A 20,367-nucleotide genomic window follows, 5' to 3' on the forward strand; every position below is an offset into this window, starting at 1 on the left:
ATTCACAACCCTGGCAAAAGTGCAAGAAGGAGAAAATATAAGTTATGACCGATTACATATTTAGAAGGCAAAATGACACTGAAAGGAGTACAAATTATTATTTTCTCCAATTGTAAAAGTAATTGTAAAGTATTACATTTCGATGGCATTTGAATGAAGTGAAAATTTTCCTAACAAGTAATGATGTACTTTACACCCCTGTATACACACACACACACACACACACACACACACACCCTCAATATTTAGTTATGTTCTTTAAGAATAAATAAATCAATCAAATGTGAAAACAAAGGCATGTTCTTTACTCTCCACAAAGTTTACCATAAAAACACCAAATGCAATCCACAGTAATACTTTCCCAAGGTAGACAAATCAACAAAGAAAGCCTTGTTGTAAAAACAAGGACTAAACCATCATGACACAAACCTTAAACCACTGAAAAAGAAATGTGGAGGAGAACTCAGTCATGGGGCATTAATGGATTGATTCGCAGGTGTTGTCTCAGTCAGTGAATAATGTCTCTATGAAATCAAGCATGGTTTGCATTATCCTTAAATGGTAGAAGGGAGGAAAAGTTGGCACATTTTACCAAAATCAAACCATTCAGGAAGTATTATAAAATGCAGTGAGCATGTTAATGTAAATTAGAGACATGACAGAAACAGTAGAACATTGATAACTAGTGGATGAGAGTGGGCTTGCTGCTGACAAAACACTTAGCAACAAGAGGGCAGATGATTTTAAATGCCATGCTGAAAAAACAACAACCCCCCAAAAAAACAGGTCATGTTGGGTGCTGACCAATCAGATGGATTCTAGGGGTGGGTGAATACTGCTTGTATTATATAAAACAACATATTTCAAGGCACTGTGTAACATAACTGGCAAACAAGACATCATCTGTTCAGCTTTTCAACCGGTTTCAACTAAAATCTATTTCAATTTTGTCCGGTAACAAAAAGGACTTGCATTAACTGCAAAATACGCCAACATTCCCGAATATTTATGCAGCATTTATGTCAACAAATACAATGTGAAGATCAGTCCCTAAATACATAGGTTTTTTTCGTGTCTTCGACCCTTTAGGAAACCGCAACGGGAGGAACCGACACCTAAAATATTTCCAACTCAGATCCAACATCTGTAATGAAACGCTTTTTACCCCCCTCAAAAAAAAAAAAAGCACAATACTGTGGTCATACTTAAACTGAAAAGCATTCTTAAATCACTCCATTGCAACAAATACATAGTTTTCCCATCACAAATACTTCCGTCTCATTTCAATACATTTTCCCTTTTCTTTTTACATTCAATAAACCTAAAGATGGTTCGTTTATACCAGGGAAGTAAAAGAAGTCACTGGCACATAAAACTGTTCAGATTTAACACAAAGATGAGGCGGTGCTAATAAAATCATGAAAGATCTTCATAAAGACCTCACAAAACAGATGGAGGACGACAAAAGAACCACAACAGGAAGTTGTGAAGTGCCATTCCCAAGAAAAGATTTTAGGTGTAAGAGCTTCAAAAATAACCTTAAACAAGGAGGGCAGTTCTGGTCAATGTGACATCCCTTTTTCTATTTTTTTCTCCACTTATTTTATCAACAACAAAGAAGAGCCTTACTAACAGAGGAGGGGTAAACCATACACAAATACTAGCCCATCCCATTAGTTTGCATACTGAACTTCTTAGACTAATCTAAGAGCAAATTGGACGATGTGATTGGACATTCACTTCTTGAGCGGCTGGTAGACGGAGGCATTGGGGTCCAAGCTGGAAGGACTGGTGTCCATGAACTTGGAGGAGTAATGTGGGGTCACAGGGGTCATGCTGTTGGTCTCTGCCGAGTAGGTGATGCTGGGCATGACCGCCAAGACCTCTGCGATTTTCTGCTTCAACTCTTTTATCTCCTGCTCCTTCTGCAAAATCTGACCTGTGTGCAGGAAAGAGAGAGAATAGGTAAGTGAGCAGAAGCAGACAAGCCTGAGAAACACATTAAGACAGGAAGGGGGCAGACCTTGAGCGATCTCTAGCTGTCTCTTGGCATCTCCGAGTGCTGAAAAGAGATCCAGTTTGATCCTGGTCTCAGCACTCAGACTGTTCTCTAGGTGCTGGGTCTTGTCCTGCATGGCCGACAGCGCTGACATCAGAACCTCTGTGTCCTTTTCGTTCTCCTTATATTTGCGCAATTCCTGCACATAAAGAAACGAAGAGTTAAATATCTGAAGGGATGTTTTAGTCTACATGAAACATCATTCAACTTATTTTACATCCACAATTTGGTAGACGTTTCTGTGTGAAACAGAATATTTTGAGAAAAATAAAAAAAGGGCTAAATGCGTCTTTAGATTAGATTGGATCCTTCTGAACGCTACGAGGCTGCTTGAAGACTTGAATGAGAATCTGCAGCCAATCATGTAGTGAATAAACACTTTGACCCAGGAATCAGGCCAAATATAACAAAAAAAGGTGTTTCGTGTGTGCATATTTAACTGTTTTTAAATGAATAAAACACACATATAATGCACGTACGTACACACACACACACACACACACACACACACACACACCTCTCTCTCTCTCTCTCTCTCTCTCTCTCTCTCTCAGAGTACTTCAGGAAATAATTTGCTCATGAAATGTATACTACTGTTATGCACTACTATACTAATTTTGGGGTCTGTAAATTTTATTTATCTTAATTTAGCCAATTTATATAGAATGGATGCATTTTAAATGCTTATAAGCACTCCACAGGTATTTCTAATGTTACAAAAGATTTCTATTTAAAAACAGTGCTGTTCTTTTCTCCTTTTATTTATCACGAAATCCTGAAAAATGTATCATGGTTTCCACAAAAACATTAAAAACTGTTTTCAACATTATAATAAGAATAGTTTCATGAGCAGCTAATCAGAAAAGATTTCTGAAGGATCATGTGACACTGATGTGCAGCTGAATTTTCAGCATCATTCCTCCAGTCTTCACAGAAATAAAATGCATGTTAAAATCTATTAACAGTATTTTTAAATGTAATAATATTTCACAATATTACGATACAAGCTTGTTGACTTTTACAGACTTATTCTGACTCATAATAATAAAAAACTAAAAAACTGACCAATTCAAAGGTGTTATATTTTAACAAATTAATTCTTAATAGTTTTTTGTAAATGCGGATTAATCCTCTTTTTTATCTATATTTGTTAAATTATATTGATAAAGATGTATTATAGAATTATTTTACTGTGACATAATTTATTTCGATATAATTATGATAATCATGTGAATATTTATGTTTTTTGGCTTTGAATTTACTATGGGTACAGTTATGATATATATGCATTTTATTTTATTTTTTTAACCATATGGTGTTCCATAATCAATGTCCGGTATATTGTAATGATTACAGTAAATGGGCCTGTTAACTGTAAATAAATATATCCATATAAACTTCAAACTCATATGAAACAAATCTAATTCGTTTTTGATCTTGGTGTATTTTTGCATCACTAAATCAGTTAAATAGTTATTTGGTTATTGAGTTAACATTAACCAGAAGCCTTTATGGTCTAGACAACATTAGCTGAAAAAGAAAATTGGTCCAGAAATGGAAGTTTACATTTAATGAAAAATAACAAAGAAAACATTATTTTTTTTTGGATTAATGGGCAGTGAAGTAAAAAAAAAAGACAATTCTGATTTCATGTTAAAATGTTTTCAAATGTCTTTCTCCTACAAATCACTCACTGACTGAACCGCAATATGCCTCACAATGGTCATTCCTCCCCGAATGCTTTATTCTAAACACTGCTCTTGGTCATATTAAAGCAGCATGTCAGCAGGGGTTCTGGCTTACTTGTGCTTTGAGCTCGAGCTCTCTTATTTGTTCCTCCTTCAGCTTCATGTCATGTGTGAGCTTCTTGCACTCCGACTCCAGCTCACGTATACGACTCCTCAGTGAATCAGTGCACTCTCCTCTGTGAAGGGAGGCGAGAGTCAAGTCCACCAGCACAGAGACATAACAAAACCAAGACACAGCAACATAACATCATTTAATGACTGTCCCACAGAATACAGGGTTGAAGCAATAGTTTGGAGTGAAGTCTCACCTGGAGGCAGCTGCCAGAGCGACAGCACGTGCGGCTGTGGCCTCTTCAATCTTCTTTCTTTTCTTCTCTTCTGCAAGCTGCTTTTCCACCGCGGCTCGTGCTTCCTGTTCTGCCTTAAGCCGCTTCTCCAGTTGCACAATCGTTTGCTTGTCCTTCTGCTTGGCCTGCACAGCATTATGAAGCCTAATACAGAGACACACTTAATCAACACTGGCATAAACAACTGCAGGAAGAGAGCATCTGATGATACAAAGGCAGGTGTTACCACAGGAATGTAGAGAGCTAGAAGTGTACTAATAATTAGCAATTGTAGTGATTAGCATAAAACTGGGGGCCTTGGAAACAGATTTAAAAAGTATGCTTTTAGTGTTTGAGCTTTTTCATTTCAATTTGAGATTTTAAAGTATGAAAGGTGGTATACAAATAAAACTATCACAAATGATTACTAATGGGATTTACTGGTTAAAAACAAACAAAAACAAACAAAAACAAAAACAAACAAACGTCTAACTGGTCAGTTATATAGGTCTAAATCAGTGTTATTTTAATATTTATATGCTGTTATAGTATTTATTAGTATTATGAATGACTTTTTTCTGTATTTTCAGTTTTTAGTTTAATTGTATTTGTTTGTATTTTTAAATCAAACTTTTAGTAATTTTTTAAGACATGCTTTTGTAATTTTTCAGTGGTATAGATTTTTTGATGATGGCCAACACCGATGTTGAAACACATATACAAGCAAAAAAACATCTGTAACAAACAAGAAATTTATTTTTTATAAAATTTATTAAATTAGTTAAAGGGGTGGTTTACTTTTTTTTCTTCTCTAGGCTTGATTGTGTTTATGGGTGAGCACGTTCACGACGCCGCTGATGTATGATCCTGCTGACGTGATTTCTGCGGCGCCCAATAACAAAGATAACACGTCAGCAGCATCATACGTCAACAGTCACACTCACAACAAACCCGGAAGAGAAGACAACGCTGAATAAAGTCTTCATTTTTGTTATTTTTGGACCAAAATGTATTTTCGATGCTTCAAAAAATTCTAACTGACCCTCTGATGTCACATGGACTACTTTGATGATGTTTTTCTTACCTTTCTGGACATGGACAGTAGACCGTACACACAGTTTCAATGGAGGGACTGAGAGCTCTCGGACTAAATCTAAAATATCTTAAACTGTGTTCTGAAGATAAACAGAGGTCTTACGGGTTTGGAACAACATGAGGGTGAGTTATTAATGACATAATTTTCAGTTTTGGCTGAACTAACCCTTTAATAATAAGTCTAAATAACCATTTTATTTTTTTATAGTGTATTTTTAGTTGAATGGCCTTTATGTAGGTGTTAATTATTGTCCCTACCTGTATACCAGTAGCTTTCTCAGTACTGATTAGGACTGGCCAATCGCAATCATTTATCATGTCAATGATGAACTTTCAGTCTTACATAATCAAATAACCGACACTAGTATTCTCCCTCAATGAAAAACACCACCTGTCAAGTGGTCCCCAATTAATCGGTCAGAGTCCCATGTAAAATGTGTTTTGGCATATACCGGTAGACATCTGGAATGGGTTTTAAGCAGCTGATCTCTCACTTGTTCTGCAGTAACTCGTTCTCCTGGCGGAGCTGACCGAGCTCAGAGCGCATGCTTCTCTCAGCGCTGCTCAGAGAGCTGATCTGACTGCGCAGGTCTTGCTCCACCTGTCTGCTCGCCTGCAGGTCAGCCTTCAGCTTCTTTATGTCCTGCTCAAGCCTGCCAGACAGAGTGAAAGAGAATGAACAGGACGAACGCACTCCAATGGCTGAATCAGAGCACAGTAGGACTCTTACCGCACTAATGCTTCTGGTTTACTGAGCTGGTTGTTAGGTATACAGTTCTCCATCAGATCTCTGTGAGGTGCAAGGTTCTTCCCTGCACACTTCTGCTTCTTTTCACTCCTACTGGATGAGGAGGATGGTACGCTGCCATTGGTAGAGTTGTGGCTGTGGGGGGAGGAGTTTTTGTAATGTTTGGAGGTGGCAGAGCTTCCTCCTCCACCGCCCCCCTCCTCTTTCAGGAACAGGTTCTCAGCACTGCCACTGAGCTCGTTGTTGAGTCTCTTAGTGTTTAGGTGGTTCTCCATATACTCAATATCCTGTAGTTTAGCATCCACAGTCTGTAGGATGTTGTTGTTTATTCCTATGCTGTGCTGCTGCTGTTGTTTGTCTTTCCCCCCGTCTTTGCCCTTCTCCTTGTACTCTAGTTCAGGCAGAGAGATGGGCAGCTTCTTGGAAATAGCAGAGCCGTTCTGAGCCACTAGGACCGAGTCTGCTTCAGACATGCCTTTTGAGGTGGCTGCCAAATGAATAAAAGAGATCTTAAGGTTACATGGCAATGCTGTTTGACTGGTATGACTACAAAGGAAACAAAGCTGGCAAAGCTGAATTTTCATGAATGATATGCCGACTATATTGGATCTGACAGTAATGGCTATTGCTTGGTCTCTTCTTACAAATCGCTTGATATGTATTGAGTTATTTATGCATTTTTGACCTAAACAATATATATAAAAAATTCTCAGCAGCGTCCATCTATGAGGAATGTACACTGTGAAACAAACACAACAATTAGCCAATCGTAGCAGAGTCTACACTCTATTCAAAATATGTTTTCTGATGAGGGGGGTCAAAGCAGGACAGAAAATAGCCTATTACTTCTAAATTATGATGTTTGTGATGTACAAATCTTGATAACATGGTGGACCTCAGAGAACAGTACAGAATAAAACACAAAAGCAGTTCATGACCCCTTTACAAGAACAGCATTTATATTTTTTATAACTATTATTTATAATTTAACATTACAAATGCCATAACGGTCACTTTTCATTAGTTAAATGCATTTAATTTCAAAATGAATTTCTTTTTAATGGAAAATGATGGAAATTGTTTCGTCTTTGTTTTGCATGGCTTCAACAAATGAAGACGACGTGGTCGTATTGAAACTGGTCATGTGGTGATCTTACCCTCCTCGGTCTCTCGCTCCTGTCTCTGAAGCATCTGTTGTTCTGGAGGCAGGGCCTGCTGTAGGAGCTGCATGTAGAACTCATTTTCCTTCTGCACCTCCTTTTGTTTGCGAAGACGCATCTTATAGCTCACATAACTCTTGAATCCGAAGCCCAGCGTCACCACGGGATAGCCAATGCTGCAATGAAAGAACAGAACAGCATGTTACAGAAAACACACAAAACATGATTGGTACAACTAGTGATGACTCAACATCAGACACCTTCAGATGATGGCAACCCTCCCATGTGCTGCTATGGAGACGCCACCAGTGTGTTTACAAATACAAAGCTGACTTGTGTGATATAAGTAGTACAGTTACATCAGCGTTGTTGAATAATCAAAAATTGTCAAAGAATAACGTGGTGTGACTTGAAGCACTTGAAGAGATAATTCGCCCAAAATTACAAAACCTTCTTTTTTTTACATAGAAATCAAAAGGGATGCATTGTGAGTGAAGAAGCTAGTGAATTTTTGCAGTTTTATTTTATTTTATTATTGTTTGGAAATGAGTAGCATGAAGATAATTCAGAATTTATCCTCTTTTGTTGCATAACAGAAAGTGGATCATACAAGTATGTACTGAAATGGGGCCGAGTAAAATGCAAGCGAAGCTTACCAGTGAGCTGCGAATGGACGGCAAAGGTCTACGTGAAAATGTTTCAAATCCTTGAATCGGATGGCTGCTTCGATGTAGACGAAGAGAATCCAGAGAGAGACAGTCGGCAGACACACACCTCGCTCTGAAAACAGAACAAGAGACAGGGAAAACTATGCATAATTATCAACAACTCTCTAGCCTGCTGTAATAGTTAGGATATTCTTACTGTATAACTAGGAATTTATAATTCTTCAAACAGGTTTCACAAAACAAGCTCTAGGCTGCAAACAAAACACTAGTTTGCTGGAAAAACTCTCTTGTTGAGACACGTTGCAAGTTGTGTGTCAGCAGAAGCAAATTACAGTCACAGCTCAAGGAATATTGAAGCGGTTTTCAAGGAACAAGCAATTCTTTTCATCCTCTATCCTGAGGTATCACTGAATCGACCCAAGAAAAGGACATATAATGACAGGAGCACTTAAAAATCCATCAAAGATCTCTGCTGTTCACTCAGAGTTCAAATAAAAGAGCAGGGTCAATCTCTACATCGAAGCATATACAGTATATTCTACAAGTATGCACTGAATTGATCAAAAGTGTTACATTTATAATGCAAAGATTATTTTAAATTGTAATATTATTTTATAAAGATCCCCGTCTTACTGTGTTTGATCAAGTTGAGAATTTTCAAAAACATAAAATAAAAAACACTTTTGAATACATTAACTATGATGTCAGTCACCAATGAGTGCTTAAAAAAAAAAAAAATTAAAATCACACTCATCAAACACATTCAAGATAAAGGAATATCCAGACAGATCTAAATGCTATCATTTGCATAAGAAAAGGCCTTTCAACATCACCCTCTAGTAACTGCTATAAAAGCAAACCGTCGCGTAATATTTAGCAGAATGTTCCTGATTTATGCCACTGAATAATCAGCGACAAAGGCTTTAGGTGCTTACACACTAGCAAAACTTCTGACAGAGCATTTCATGGACAGACATGTAGAATAAACTGGGATAGTTTGAAATCAAACAAGAAAACAGTCAATTGGGTTTCTGAAAGCACGAGTATGAAGTTTTCATTGGTCAATGGAAGCCTAAGGCAGATTGTGCAACTTCCGGTTACATGATTACTTTGCATTACTTTCACAAATTCATCTCTCCTATGTGTTCTCTAAAATTCAGTCAACTCTATAGTGTGTAACCGGCCTTACTGCTAAAATGATACTCAAGAAAAGTCAGATGGGTCTTGGGCGAGGTTGACCTACCTGTATGCCATACGTACTGCACCCAGACATACGTGCTGGCGGCGAAGAACAGCCATTGCTTGGGGATGAACAGGAGGCAGATGATGTCTGATGTGAATGCGACACACACAAAGAACACAGAGAACGCCTGTGGAATCAGATGAGAAGTGTAGGGATGATCGATTTAGCCTGAGTGGAACACATCACTCAGAGGCGTTCATAAAGCTGAATGATAAAGAATCATGCAGAGAGTGAGCCAATAACTCCTCAATTACACATCAGTGAAAGGCCAAATACTCACCAGTCCCTGATATCTAAAGGAATCATAAACGCTCCTGATGAACAGCCAGAAAGGCCACAGGTACTCAAACCTGAAGTCCAGCACAAAATCAGCCAGCAGAACCAGCGCCCAAACGACCAGGAACTTCAGGTACAGGAAGGTACTGCCAGATCAAGAGAAATCAGAAGAATCATAAAAATATAATGAATTTTGATTATTGTTCCAGCTGTCCATAGTGCATGCATTGCTTGCATGCTTTTAGAATACTTTCTAGGGAGGATTTCCATTAATATATCAGGTATGAATTATAAAAAAATATAGATTTTTATTATAAATTATTTAATTTTCATTATGTTACAAATATTTGTGTGCAAAAGTCATTTTATAAAGTAGTCTGCTTCTGTGAGCATCCATAACCATAGAAATTTGGATTCTTTAAATTGCTATAGGCATTATCATGACTCTTCCAGGCTTTTTTTCCCCTGACATTTTTAACTGCGGGAACCTCATATGTGACCCTGGAGCACAAAAGCAGTCATAAGTAGCACAGGTATATTTGTAGCCATAGCCAACAACACATTGCATGGGTCAAAATGATCGATTTATCTTTTATGTCAAAAATCAAGATATTAAGTAAAGATCATGTTTAAAGTCTAAAGTATTGCTCTATAAAAAAATCTTGACTGGTTTTGTGGTCCAGGGTCACATATATAAAAACTATTCAAATATACTCCACCAATGAGGTCTTGGCAAAGCAGATCTTGGTAGTGTATAGACACACTCATTTTTTCAGATGGGTCTCAGTCAACACAGCATCGTGCGAAATTAACCAAAACTAGAAGAATTAAGTTGCACAGGGTTTAATCTAAACATTTCTAGAACAAGAGCAGTCTTAAATCAACCAGTTTGCATAGGATTACCTTCATTACAATAACCCAACACATGTGGCAGAAGCTTTTCTATCATGTGACAACAACATAAGACATCTTAATGCCCTACTGGAAGATCCAACTGCAGCTCTGGAGTTATTTTCTTGGTGGACCAGCAACAATTCATCTACCAATTGGTCGAGTTGTTTTTTTTATTGTAGCTGGTTGAGCAGCCAATGACCAAGCTAAGCACCAAAACACATTTGCACAAGCTGGATCTTGTGATGATGGCTATAAAAGACAACTGCAGAAGAACATTCATGCCATGGCCAGTACTATGAGTAATGCTTATTATTTCATATTCTGCACTATTGAAGCCTATGGATGATACACAGAAGCCACATCCACGTATATGATGCTACACACTCAGTCCGGAGTGAATGATCACAGTGAATGTCATCTGTATCTGACTGTGACAGCTCATAAACAGCCGAGCTCCGTTCAGAGACGCCATTACGGTGCGGTCGGTGCCCAGGAGGTTCTCCGTCCGTACCTGCTGTGAATACCCTCGGTGATTCGGTTCCGTTTTAACGGGCGACGGAGTTTGCTGCAGTCCACATTGCGCCTCTTCATCCTCCACCCTTTAGATTCCCGTCAATTTGAACACTCGAGGGGAAACTACGTTACCGTCCTAATATAGATGAGCATCGCTACGCGAATGCGGGACTGTCAAGTGTTTTCTTTCCACTAGACAGAAATAAATAAATAAAAACAGTCTGCGTGAGGCCCTCCCATTTTTATTCTGGACGCGTCGTGACGTCACGACGCCGTACGCTCCGCGCCACGTTCCCAAGGCAAGATGGCGGCGTCCTGAGCAGACAACCCTTCTGTCTGATTTAAAGGTTTATTTTGTGAAGGTAAGTGTTAACATGGACATAACTTGTGGATGTGATGGTTTGTATAATAATACTGGAGTGCAACTGGTGGCATATTGTGCAGACGTGGTGTTTTTAAATAGAACAGTTCAGACCACTCCGACACATGTCTTCAGCCATGCTCGAGCTGGATGAGAAGGAACAAAAACTTGTTAAGACATGTCGCGAAAATTAATTCTTATTTTTGTGAGATTTTTGGAAGTATAAGTTGTGGGGAGGTTATATCTATGTTTATTGTCAATGTTTACTTACAATGTTATTGTGCCAGTCACTCACAGATTAGAAGTGTTGATTTCACAGATCTCATCATGTCAACATTATTATATTTGCGTTGCATAATGTTGCACACAATGCACACACAATTACACACAATGTATTTATTCAATATTTCTTACTGTCACAGTTTGCTCAAACTGTATGTATAAAATATCTATAAATATATTATAAGATGGACATATATTTCCCTGTCCATTCTCACAACGAATGTGGCCAAAAGTTAGGAAAAAAATACAATAAATTATACAAATGAAAACAGATTTTTACAAAAAAATAATATTAATAAACTATAATAAAAATGCAATTATTTATACAAACTTGTGATTTGATAGCGAAAACAAGACTTGACTTTAAAAAAAGAACGAAATAACACTTAATAACATGTATTTTGTTTACAATTAATTTTTTTTTGTAGTTAATAGTTTAGCCCAGAAAACTAGTTGTCAGTAAGATTTATTTATTTTATTTTGAAAGAATACTATCTATCGTGATAGTATTGCTGTGACAATTTCCTTGTGTTTCTAAGCAAGTAATAGCCCAGTGCTGAAATTAAAAATGTTAAGAAGCATGGCTTAATGAAGATGATGTTAAATTATAAAAGTAAATCAATAAAAACAAAATTACCCTTCACCAGGGTGCTTACACTACTTGTTGCTTTTCTCATTTCAAAGTTTTCAGAAAGTAGATAAAGATGCCTGCAGTACTGATCCTCAGCAATGAGGTGGTCAAAATGAGGGTGGAGGTTAAAAGGGTGAAGGTGCTCCTCATCCGGAAACTCATCCGTCAGATCTCAGTCCTGGAGAAGAAGAAAGGAAGTGAGGCAGACTTGGAGAAGTTCCGCAGACGAGCGGCCAGACTTCGGGAGGAGATCCAGGAGCTGAAGACTATCACGCCGGACAGCGTCACCAAGTCTGCCCTTCAGAAGGACATCAGCTTTGAGAAAGTGTGCCGGAATAAAGATGCTAGCCTATCCGAACGAGCCATCGCCCGCATCGCCACACACCCACAGTTCAGCAAGAAGATCCAGAGCATAAAAGCAGCCATCAAAGCCTTCAAAGAGGAGAGAATAAATGCAGGAAAACAAGCAAAAAACTATGCAAAAAATGCCACGTCGCTAGATCAGTCACAAGCAGACAGCGATGATGATGAGGATGATTTGGGTTCAGAGAAGTCAAGCAATGAAGATGATGATAAGAAACTAAAAGAGGATGAGGGTGATATAAAGACAGATGAAGACAGGCAAGAGGAGATTGATGGTTCCACACAGGAGAACCAGAAGACGAGTCTAGAGACAATAAATGAACAGATCAATCAGTGCCAGAATGAAGAATCACTAACCGTTGAGGTAAGTGTATTTGAAGTGGTGTTTGTGAAATATTTTAGTTTAGTGTGAGAGCCAGTGAAATTATTAAGCAAGGCAAGTTTATTTATATAGCACATTTGGTTCACAGTTGTAATTTAATGTGCTTTACATAAAAGACAGTAAAATAATCATGAAGATAAATCACAAAAATAAAACAAGTAATTAAAAAACTTTGAAAATGATAAAAAATTTGACTTAAAAAGAATTTAAAGACAGTTAAAAATAGAAAATGATTTTACATAAAATCATTGGGTTGCATAAAATACAGTGCAATCAGTTCGGACATCGCACAGTCAAATCTATTATTGCCTAGTACTTCCCAAATAAAATGTCTCCGGTTACTCACGTAACCTTAGTTCCCTGAGAGGAGGGAACGAGACATTAAGTATGGGGAAATCCATTTCCTCAAATTATGAAGTCTGATTGAATAACTCTTTTGCTTGCAAATATCCAATGGCGCCCTCGCCCTCACCTGATTGGCTGACAGCCATCAATATAGGTGACGGCGGGCGCCAAAAACCTCAGAATCTTCGACTGAACGAGAGTTATGAGGCTGGAAGGTTTTCCACACGGCAGGTTACGCAATGTCTCGTTCCCTCCTCTCAGGGAACTAAGGTTACGTGAGTAACCGGAGACGTTCCCTTATCGAGTCGGTCTCTCGACATTACGTATGGGGAACAATAAAACCCCCGCCGTGTGGGAAATACTGTCCGGCCCAGCTCGCATCGAGCCACAGAAGAGCATAAGCACTAGTTCTTACAGCGCATTAGCTCTAGGTCGGGTACCGGACCTGGTTGAAACCCCTTTTGGCACAGAGCCAAATCAGCTCTTACACCATCGTAACCCAGTGCACCCAGATAAGCAACACTGGTGTGATATGGGGAAAATGCAGCAATATGTTGGTGCTTGGGAATACACTGCCGGCTTATAATGCGGGCATAATAAAGGTGCCACACTAGATAGTGAATGAATACCTTAACCGCAACTATTACTAAAATAACTGACGCTGTCTATATGACCTGGTCGAAACCATGGCTAGTGCACGCGCCAGGCAAGGCGTGCCTTAACTTAGTCCAATGACTGCTCAACTCCCTCCTCCTGCACTGACAGCACATGTGATGCGAACGAGGGAATGTCCAAATTATAGAATCTCGCAAACGTGTTGCGAGACGACCAGCCCGCTGCGAAACAAATGTCCTGAATAGACATGCCTTTCGCCCAACTCCATGACGATGCCAAACTCCTTGTGGAGTGGGCGTGTACTCCGATTGGGCAGGCGGTTCCCCGGGAAGCATAAGCTAGTCGCACAGCCTCCACTATCCAGTGTGATAGCCTCTGCTTCGACAGCGCACTGCCCTTCTTGGCACCCGCGTAGCAGACGAAAAGCTGGTCTGAAGTTCGAAACTGGCTAGTTCTGTTCACATAACCAGTAGGGCACGCACGGGGCACAAAGCGCACTTCTGAGACACTGAATTAATGTCCTCCTCGGGGCAAAATGCTTGATTTGTAACTATCTGAGCTCTGAACAGCGTTGAGAGTACTTTAGGCGAATAGCCGCGACCATACAATCGTCCGGTCCAAACTGCATACACGCGCTGTTCACTGACAGGGCATGCAAGTCTCCCACTCGTTTCCCGCAAGCTAGCGCGAGCAGTAGCGCCGTCTTAAATGAGAGCACTTTAAGGTCGCTAGACTCGGCTGGTTCAAAAGGTGGGTCGGACAGCGCACTAAGCACTAACGACAGGTCCCAGACCGGCATCTGACGAAGGCGGGGTGGATTAAGCCGCCTAGCTCCCCGAAGAAAACTCGTTATCAAGGTGTGCCTCCCCACTGAATGGCTGTCTAGCAAGTCATAAAAAACGGCGATAGCGGGCACGTAGACTTTCACTGTAGATGGGGTACTGCCAGCATCCAGACGTTCCTGTAGGAAGGTCAGAATAATGGAGATATCGCAACTGCTGGGGTCCACACCAGTTAGCAAATACTTTCCACTTCAGAGTGTATAAACGCCTCGTGGAAGGGGCTCTAGCCTCTGCTATTGTCTGCAGCACTCGCTGATATACTCCACGCTGATCTGCCACACATGCAGGTCCCAAAGCTCTGGGTTGGGGTGCCATATGGTGCCCCTCGCCTGGGACAAGAGGTCCCTTCTCGGCGGGATCCGCCACGGGGGAAGCCGCGACATGTTCACCAGTTCCGGGAACCACGGCTGGTTGGGCCATTTGGGTGCTACCGGGATCAACGCACATCTCTCCTCCCTGATCTTTTGCAGCACCAGCGGCATTAACTTGACTGGGGGAAAACCATACTTCCGTCCCTTGGGCCAGCGGCTCGACAGCGCATCTCCCCCCAGGGGGGATGCTGTCAGCGAGAAGTACAGAGGGCAGTGGGCATTCTCTTGCGACGCAAAGAGGTCGATCTCCGCTTTGCCAAACAGATTCCAGATCATATTTATCGTTTGCGGATGGAGCCTCCATTCTCCATGTACAATGCCGTCCCTGGACAGCATGTCGGCGCCGCAATTCAAACTGCCCAGTACGTGCACTGCTCGAATCGACAGAAGTACCCTGTCCGTCCATAACAGCAGCTGTCTCGCTAATCCCTGCAGGGATCGCGAACGTAAACCTCCCTGGCGATTGATGTATGCCACCACCGCCGTGTTGTCCGTTCTGATGAGAACATGACGGTGTTTCACAAACGGAAGGAAACTCTGCAGCGCTAGATGAACCGCTTCCATCTCCAAGCAGTTTATGTGCCAGCGCGTCTGGTCCCCTGTCCACGTATCGAATGCTGGTCTGCCATCGCATAGGGCTCCCCAGCCTGATAGTGAAGCATCCGTGGTGACCACTACACGTCTGACCACTCTGCCCATAGCAGCACCCTGCTCGAATATGGTCGTGCCGAACCAAGGCGCCAGAGTTTTTGCACCAAAAACAACAACAACAACAACAACCTGTATATTTGAATCCTGGGATTCGATGTTGAAAACAAGATTACAACTTATATGTAAATATATATATATATATATATATATATATATATATATATATATATATATATAAATATAAAAATGACTGTCCATATTCACTTTTTATCACAATCTTTCATGGCTGATACCAATTTTTTACAAGCAAACTGGCCGATACCGATTTCTGATTTTTGTTTTTCTTTAAGCTACAAACATGAAGGAAAGTGTGCATAAACAAGATGTTTATTTGGTATTTAATAGGCCAAACCGGCTTTTGGCTATTTAAAACAATAACTGTACGCATCTGAAATTAATGGCAGTAACTGCACAGTAATTAGCCTACATTCAGTACAAACATAGATGGTACAGACATCAGCATTTAGCTTTTGTTTTTGAATTGGGTTGAAACTACAGAGAACTGGCCTTAAATTAAAAGATTAACTGTTACATGTGAAATTAAAGGCAATAACTGCATAGTTCTACAGTCCAAACAACACAATCAACACACATTCAATAAGATGTATCTTAATCAGCATTCAGAATTTGTTTTAGTTTTAAAATTTGCTTTTAAATAAAATAAAGGTCTTTACCAGTGAATCTAAATAACAGTATGCTATATAAATAAATTATTCCAAAATGTTCAAATTAAATATGGTTGGGGCGAATAAATCAAAGACGCAAAGTGTTTCATTCATCCAATTAAAACAAAATTAGGGTAATGATTCACATCTATATTTTTTTACTTGAGCCAATGAAAAATAAATAACAGCACAACTGTCACATTGACAATAATAAGAAATGTATATTGAGCAGCAAATCAGTATATTACAATGATTTCTGGAGACACTGAAGGCTGGAGTAAAGATGCTTCTTTACCATCACAGGAATAAATTACATTTTTAAATGTATTCATATAGAAAACTTTTATTTGAAATATGTAGTATAAGTAGAAATATTTCAGACAGTATTACTATTTTTTTTTTCATCAAGTAAATGCAGCCTTTGTGAACAAAGGGAAGAACTGAATGGTAGACTACCGTATATGATCATTCTCATTCAAAGAAAACACTGGATTAGTTAGTTCATCCAAAAATGAAAATTCTGTTATTTAATTATTCAACCTCATGTCATATTCCAAACCCATAAGACCTTTGTTCATCACAAATTTAGAAATTCTTGATGAGATCTTAGAGCTTTCTGACCCTCCATAAACAGTAATGTATCTGAAATCTTCCCAGGCCCAGAAACATAGTAAGGATATCATAAAAATATAGTCCATGTGACATCAGTGGTTCAACCGTACACTGTAAAACCGAACAGTGAAATTAGTCAAATGAAATTAGTTAATTGCACTCAAATAATAATGAAAGTTCATTGGACTTAATTTAAATAAGTTCTGTAAACTCAAAATTTTGTTGTAGTAAGGTGAACTTAAAATGATTGCATTTTCTAGTTCCCATCATGCTTTGCGTCAGAAAACAAGGAAAATAAATGTAGAAATTAAGTGTTATTTTGTGTGTTTTTACACAAGATTAACAGAGGAACATAAGTTAGTACTTAAATGTTGTGTTATGTTAGAATTTATAAAGGTTTCTGTTATGTTGGTTTTGTAATTTTACCGTTGTGGTAAAGAGTAGAGTCTGTGGTTAGGTTGAGGATGGACAACAAAAGACTACATTTGAGTGTATTTCCCACATTATATGAGTTGATAAATAGAGAAAATTTTGAGTGAAATCAGTATTTATAAGATAACTGAGATAATTTAAGGCAACTAGAAATGTAATTTTATGTAAACTTAAAACATTTAAAAACATCACTTAAATGTTTTTGTGTAAGCTGTTACAAAATATTTTTTGAGTTATGTGAACTTATTAGGGTTTACAGTGTAATTATATTGTAATCGTAATTATAAAATAAGTAACAGCAATTCTGAGAGTACCACAATGCATGCATACTCTCATAAATGGTGACTGACGGTGATGCGGAGGAAAAGAATTGTATTTGTATTACGAAGATGAACAAAGGTATTACAGGTTTGGAATGACATGAGGGCAAGTAATTAATGATAGAATTTTCATTTGTGGGTGAACTATGCCTTTAAGGTTAAACAATTATGATGCAAATAAATGTGTGCACAATGTAAATGAGAACCTTCATAATAAAAATGTTGCAGCTGCTGTTGATTACAAAACAAATAAAATAATAATATTAATAATTACTGGACTGTAGAGCTCTCTGTTCTACTGAAATAAAACAGATCTGTGACCCTAAGACTGAGGTACATTCTTCAGAAATTAAATGTTGTGTTTAACTGGAAAACAAAAGAATACAGGTTTGGAATAAAGATGAGTAAATAATATAATAATGTTCCTTTATAGAAGAATTATTTCATTGAAACTATTGCTTTTATTCACTCTTTCTGTAAACAGTATTACACTGACGTACTCTTTACTTGTTATAATGTTATTCTGAAATAACTGCCCCTTACAGGAATCCTCTGAAGCAGTGGCCATCCCAGAGGAGGTGATCAGGATGAGGAAGGAAGTGAAGAGGACGAGGGTGCTGATCATCAGTAATATGGCAGAGCAAGTGGCTTCTCTGAAGAAGAAGAAGAAGGGTCAGGAATCTGAGGTGAAAGAAAGCCAAGAAAAAGCAGCGGAAATCATGAAAGAAATCAAGGCTTTAAGGAGCCTTAAACTGGATCAGGTGACCATGACTGCACTTCAGGAGGATGTTGACCTTGAGAAGGTTTTCCAGGACCCTCAGGCAAGCCCAGTGGACAGAGCCATAGCACACATCGCCACACATTCCCGCTTCATCAACAAGCTCGAGAAGGTCAAAGAAGCCATCAAAGAAGAAAGAGCTAAGGCTGCTGAAGCTGAGAAGAAGAAGACTGACAAACTGGATACGGTGCAGTCCAAGAATGAAGATGAGGAACCAGAGGAGGAACCTGAGGAAGATAAGGAATCGGAAGAGGAACCTGAGGATGACGAGGAACCCGAGGATGACCAAAAGAGTGGTCACAGTGAAGAGGTTGGTGATGTGGTAGAGGAAAAGCTGAACATTCCTACCACTGAGATCCATACGTCTAGTGTTGCAGAGCCAACAGAAAGTACAGATTCTGATCTCGTAGAGGTGCCACCTTCCAAGATTACCAGAACAGAAAAATCTAAAAGGGTCGAAGTCAAATCACAGAAAACAGAGGCCACGGCTCTAAATGTCAAAAGTTCTCCTGAAAAGTCTTCATCTGTAAGTAAGAAGAACATTGGTAAAGCAAGCAAAGAAATGGAGACCACCTTAAAGCCACAAGAGAAAAAAGACCTACCTGAGACCAAGAGGGCTGAGGCAGACAAGGTCGATGAAGAAAGTGATTTATCAGATGAGGAGGAAGAGAAGGAATATTTTGATGACAGCACAGAGGAGCGTTTCCATAAGCAGTCGTCTCAGTCTGAAGAGAGTGATGATGATGACTTCTTTCTGGGCAAAGTTAGCATATTCAAAAAACGGAAAAGTAACCAAAGTAAAGTCGAGGAGAATAAGAGTGAGCTTCAAAAAACTGACAAGGAGGCCACCGGCAAACCGCATGAGACGAACCTTGGCAAATTACAGTCTGTGTTTTGCTCAGCGTTGTCCAAATCTAACGTGTCCTCTCAGAAAGCAAAGTTTGGCTCTCGCAGTGATGGTCCAAGACCTCCTCGATTCCAGAACCAGAGGAAAGGTCCAGAGTTTAGGATGAAAGCATCTCAATATAAAGGCCAAGACCGTGGTGCTGACAGGACGGGTCCATTCAATCCCAACAGAGAGACTTTTAAAGCTGCTGAACAAAATCAAGCAGGACCTTCAGGGGCAGGGAGGGGAAGGCCACAGTTTGAGCAGAAGCGGAATCCCAGAGGTCCCCCTGGCAGGATGTCAGGCCCACCCCAGCAGTCCCTTCATCCCTCCTGGGAGGCTAGCAGGAAGAGAAAGGAACAGCAGGCACAAATCACAGTCTTCCAAGGGAAAAAGATCAGATTTGATGACGATGAAGATTAAGGAAAGGCTGCTCAAATTAATTTGATGCATTTATGTTTTAAAACTTAAAAATTCTTCCTGTTAAACTATTTACTGGGAATTTGTATTAAAACACAGATGTAAAACAGTTGTTCTTTATTTCCTGTTCAAAGCCAATGTGAATTTCCCATTATGTGTAATCCATATCTAATAGATACAACTGTGTAAAAGGTTTTTTATTATTATTTTTTTTAACCCAGAAAGTTCCAGTTTTTCAGTTGCACAATTAAAGACTTCCAAGTTATCATAAGTATTGTTGATATTAACCTTATGATATGGATAATTTGATTATATTTTAAACGTTGCAATAATTTTTTTTTTTTTTTCTGTATTCTAGTTTTAAGGTTTAAGATTCTCTGCCCATAGTATAACCCTGAAGGGTGTCTCTCTTATTACTATAGTTTCTACAATATTTAAGATTTTAAATTAATTTAGTTTCCCTGTCATGGACATAATTATTACTGTTAAATAAATTTTCATTGTAAAATTAAGATGCAAATGATATTTCCTGAAAGGTATGATGTCTCTTAAACAGGGTTATTTATTTTTTAATACATTAAAAGAAACCCATACAATTCGCACATGTATTTTTTCTTATTT

The 20,367-nt window shown here is 39.0% G+C and overlaps 2 protein-coding genes across 2 annotated transcripts; one reads left to right on the forward strand and one right to left on the reverse strand.

Moving 5' to 3' along the window:
* Positions 1-288: 288 nt before the first annotated feature.
* Positions 289-10,869, reverse strand: maco1a (macoilin 1a). Its single transcript, XM_059556652.1, has 11 exons — positions 10,729-10,869; positions 9,328-9,469; positions 9,048-9,174; positions 7,793-7,916; positions 7,134-7,312; positions 5,959-6,463; positions 5,723-5,881; positions 4,116-4,298; positions 3,863-3,983; positions 2,024-2,198; positions 289-1,939 (listed from the first exon to the last, which is right to left on the reverse strand). The coding sequence occupies exons 1-11, from the start codon at positions 10,806-10,808 to the stop codon at positions 1,737-1,739; spliced, it is 1,998 nt and encodes a 665-aa protein (XP_059412635.1). The 5' UTR covers positions 10,809-10,869; the 3' UTR covers positions 289-1,736.
* An 84-nt stretch (positions 10,870-10,953) lies between these two features.
* On the forward strand, positions 10,954-19,858 carry srfbp1 (serum response factor binding protein 1). Its single transcript, XM_059556651.1, has 3 exons — positions 10,954-11,092; positions 12,058-12,731; positions 18,208-19,858. Exons 2-3 carry the CDS (start codon positions 12,078-12,080, stop codon positions 19,747-19,749), a joined length of 2,196 nt encoding a protein of 731 aa, XP_059412634.1. The 5' UTR covers positions 10,954-11,092; positions 12,058-12,077; the 3' UTR covers positions 19,750-19,858.
* The last annotated feature ends 509 nt before the right edge of the window (positions 19,859-20,367 follow it).

This window comes from Carassius carassius, chromosome 8, assembly GCF_963082965.1.
Source record: "Carassius carassius chromosome 8, fCarCar2.1, whole genome shotgun sequence".
In the NCBI taxonomy this organism is placed as follows: domain Eukaryota; kingdom Metazoa; phylum Chordata; class Actinopteri; order Cypriniformes; family Cyprinidae; genus Carassius; species Carassius carassius.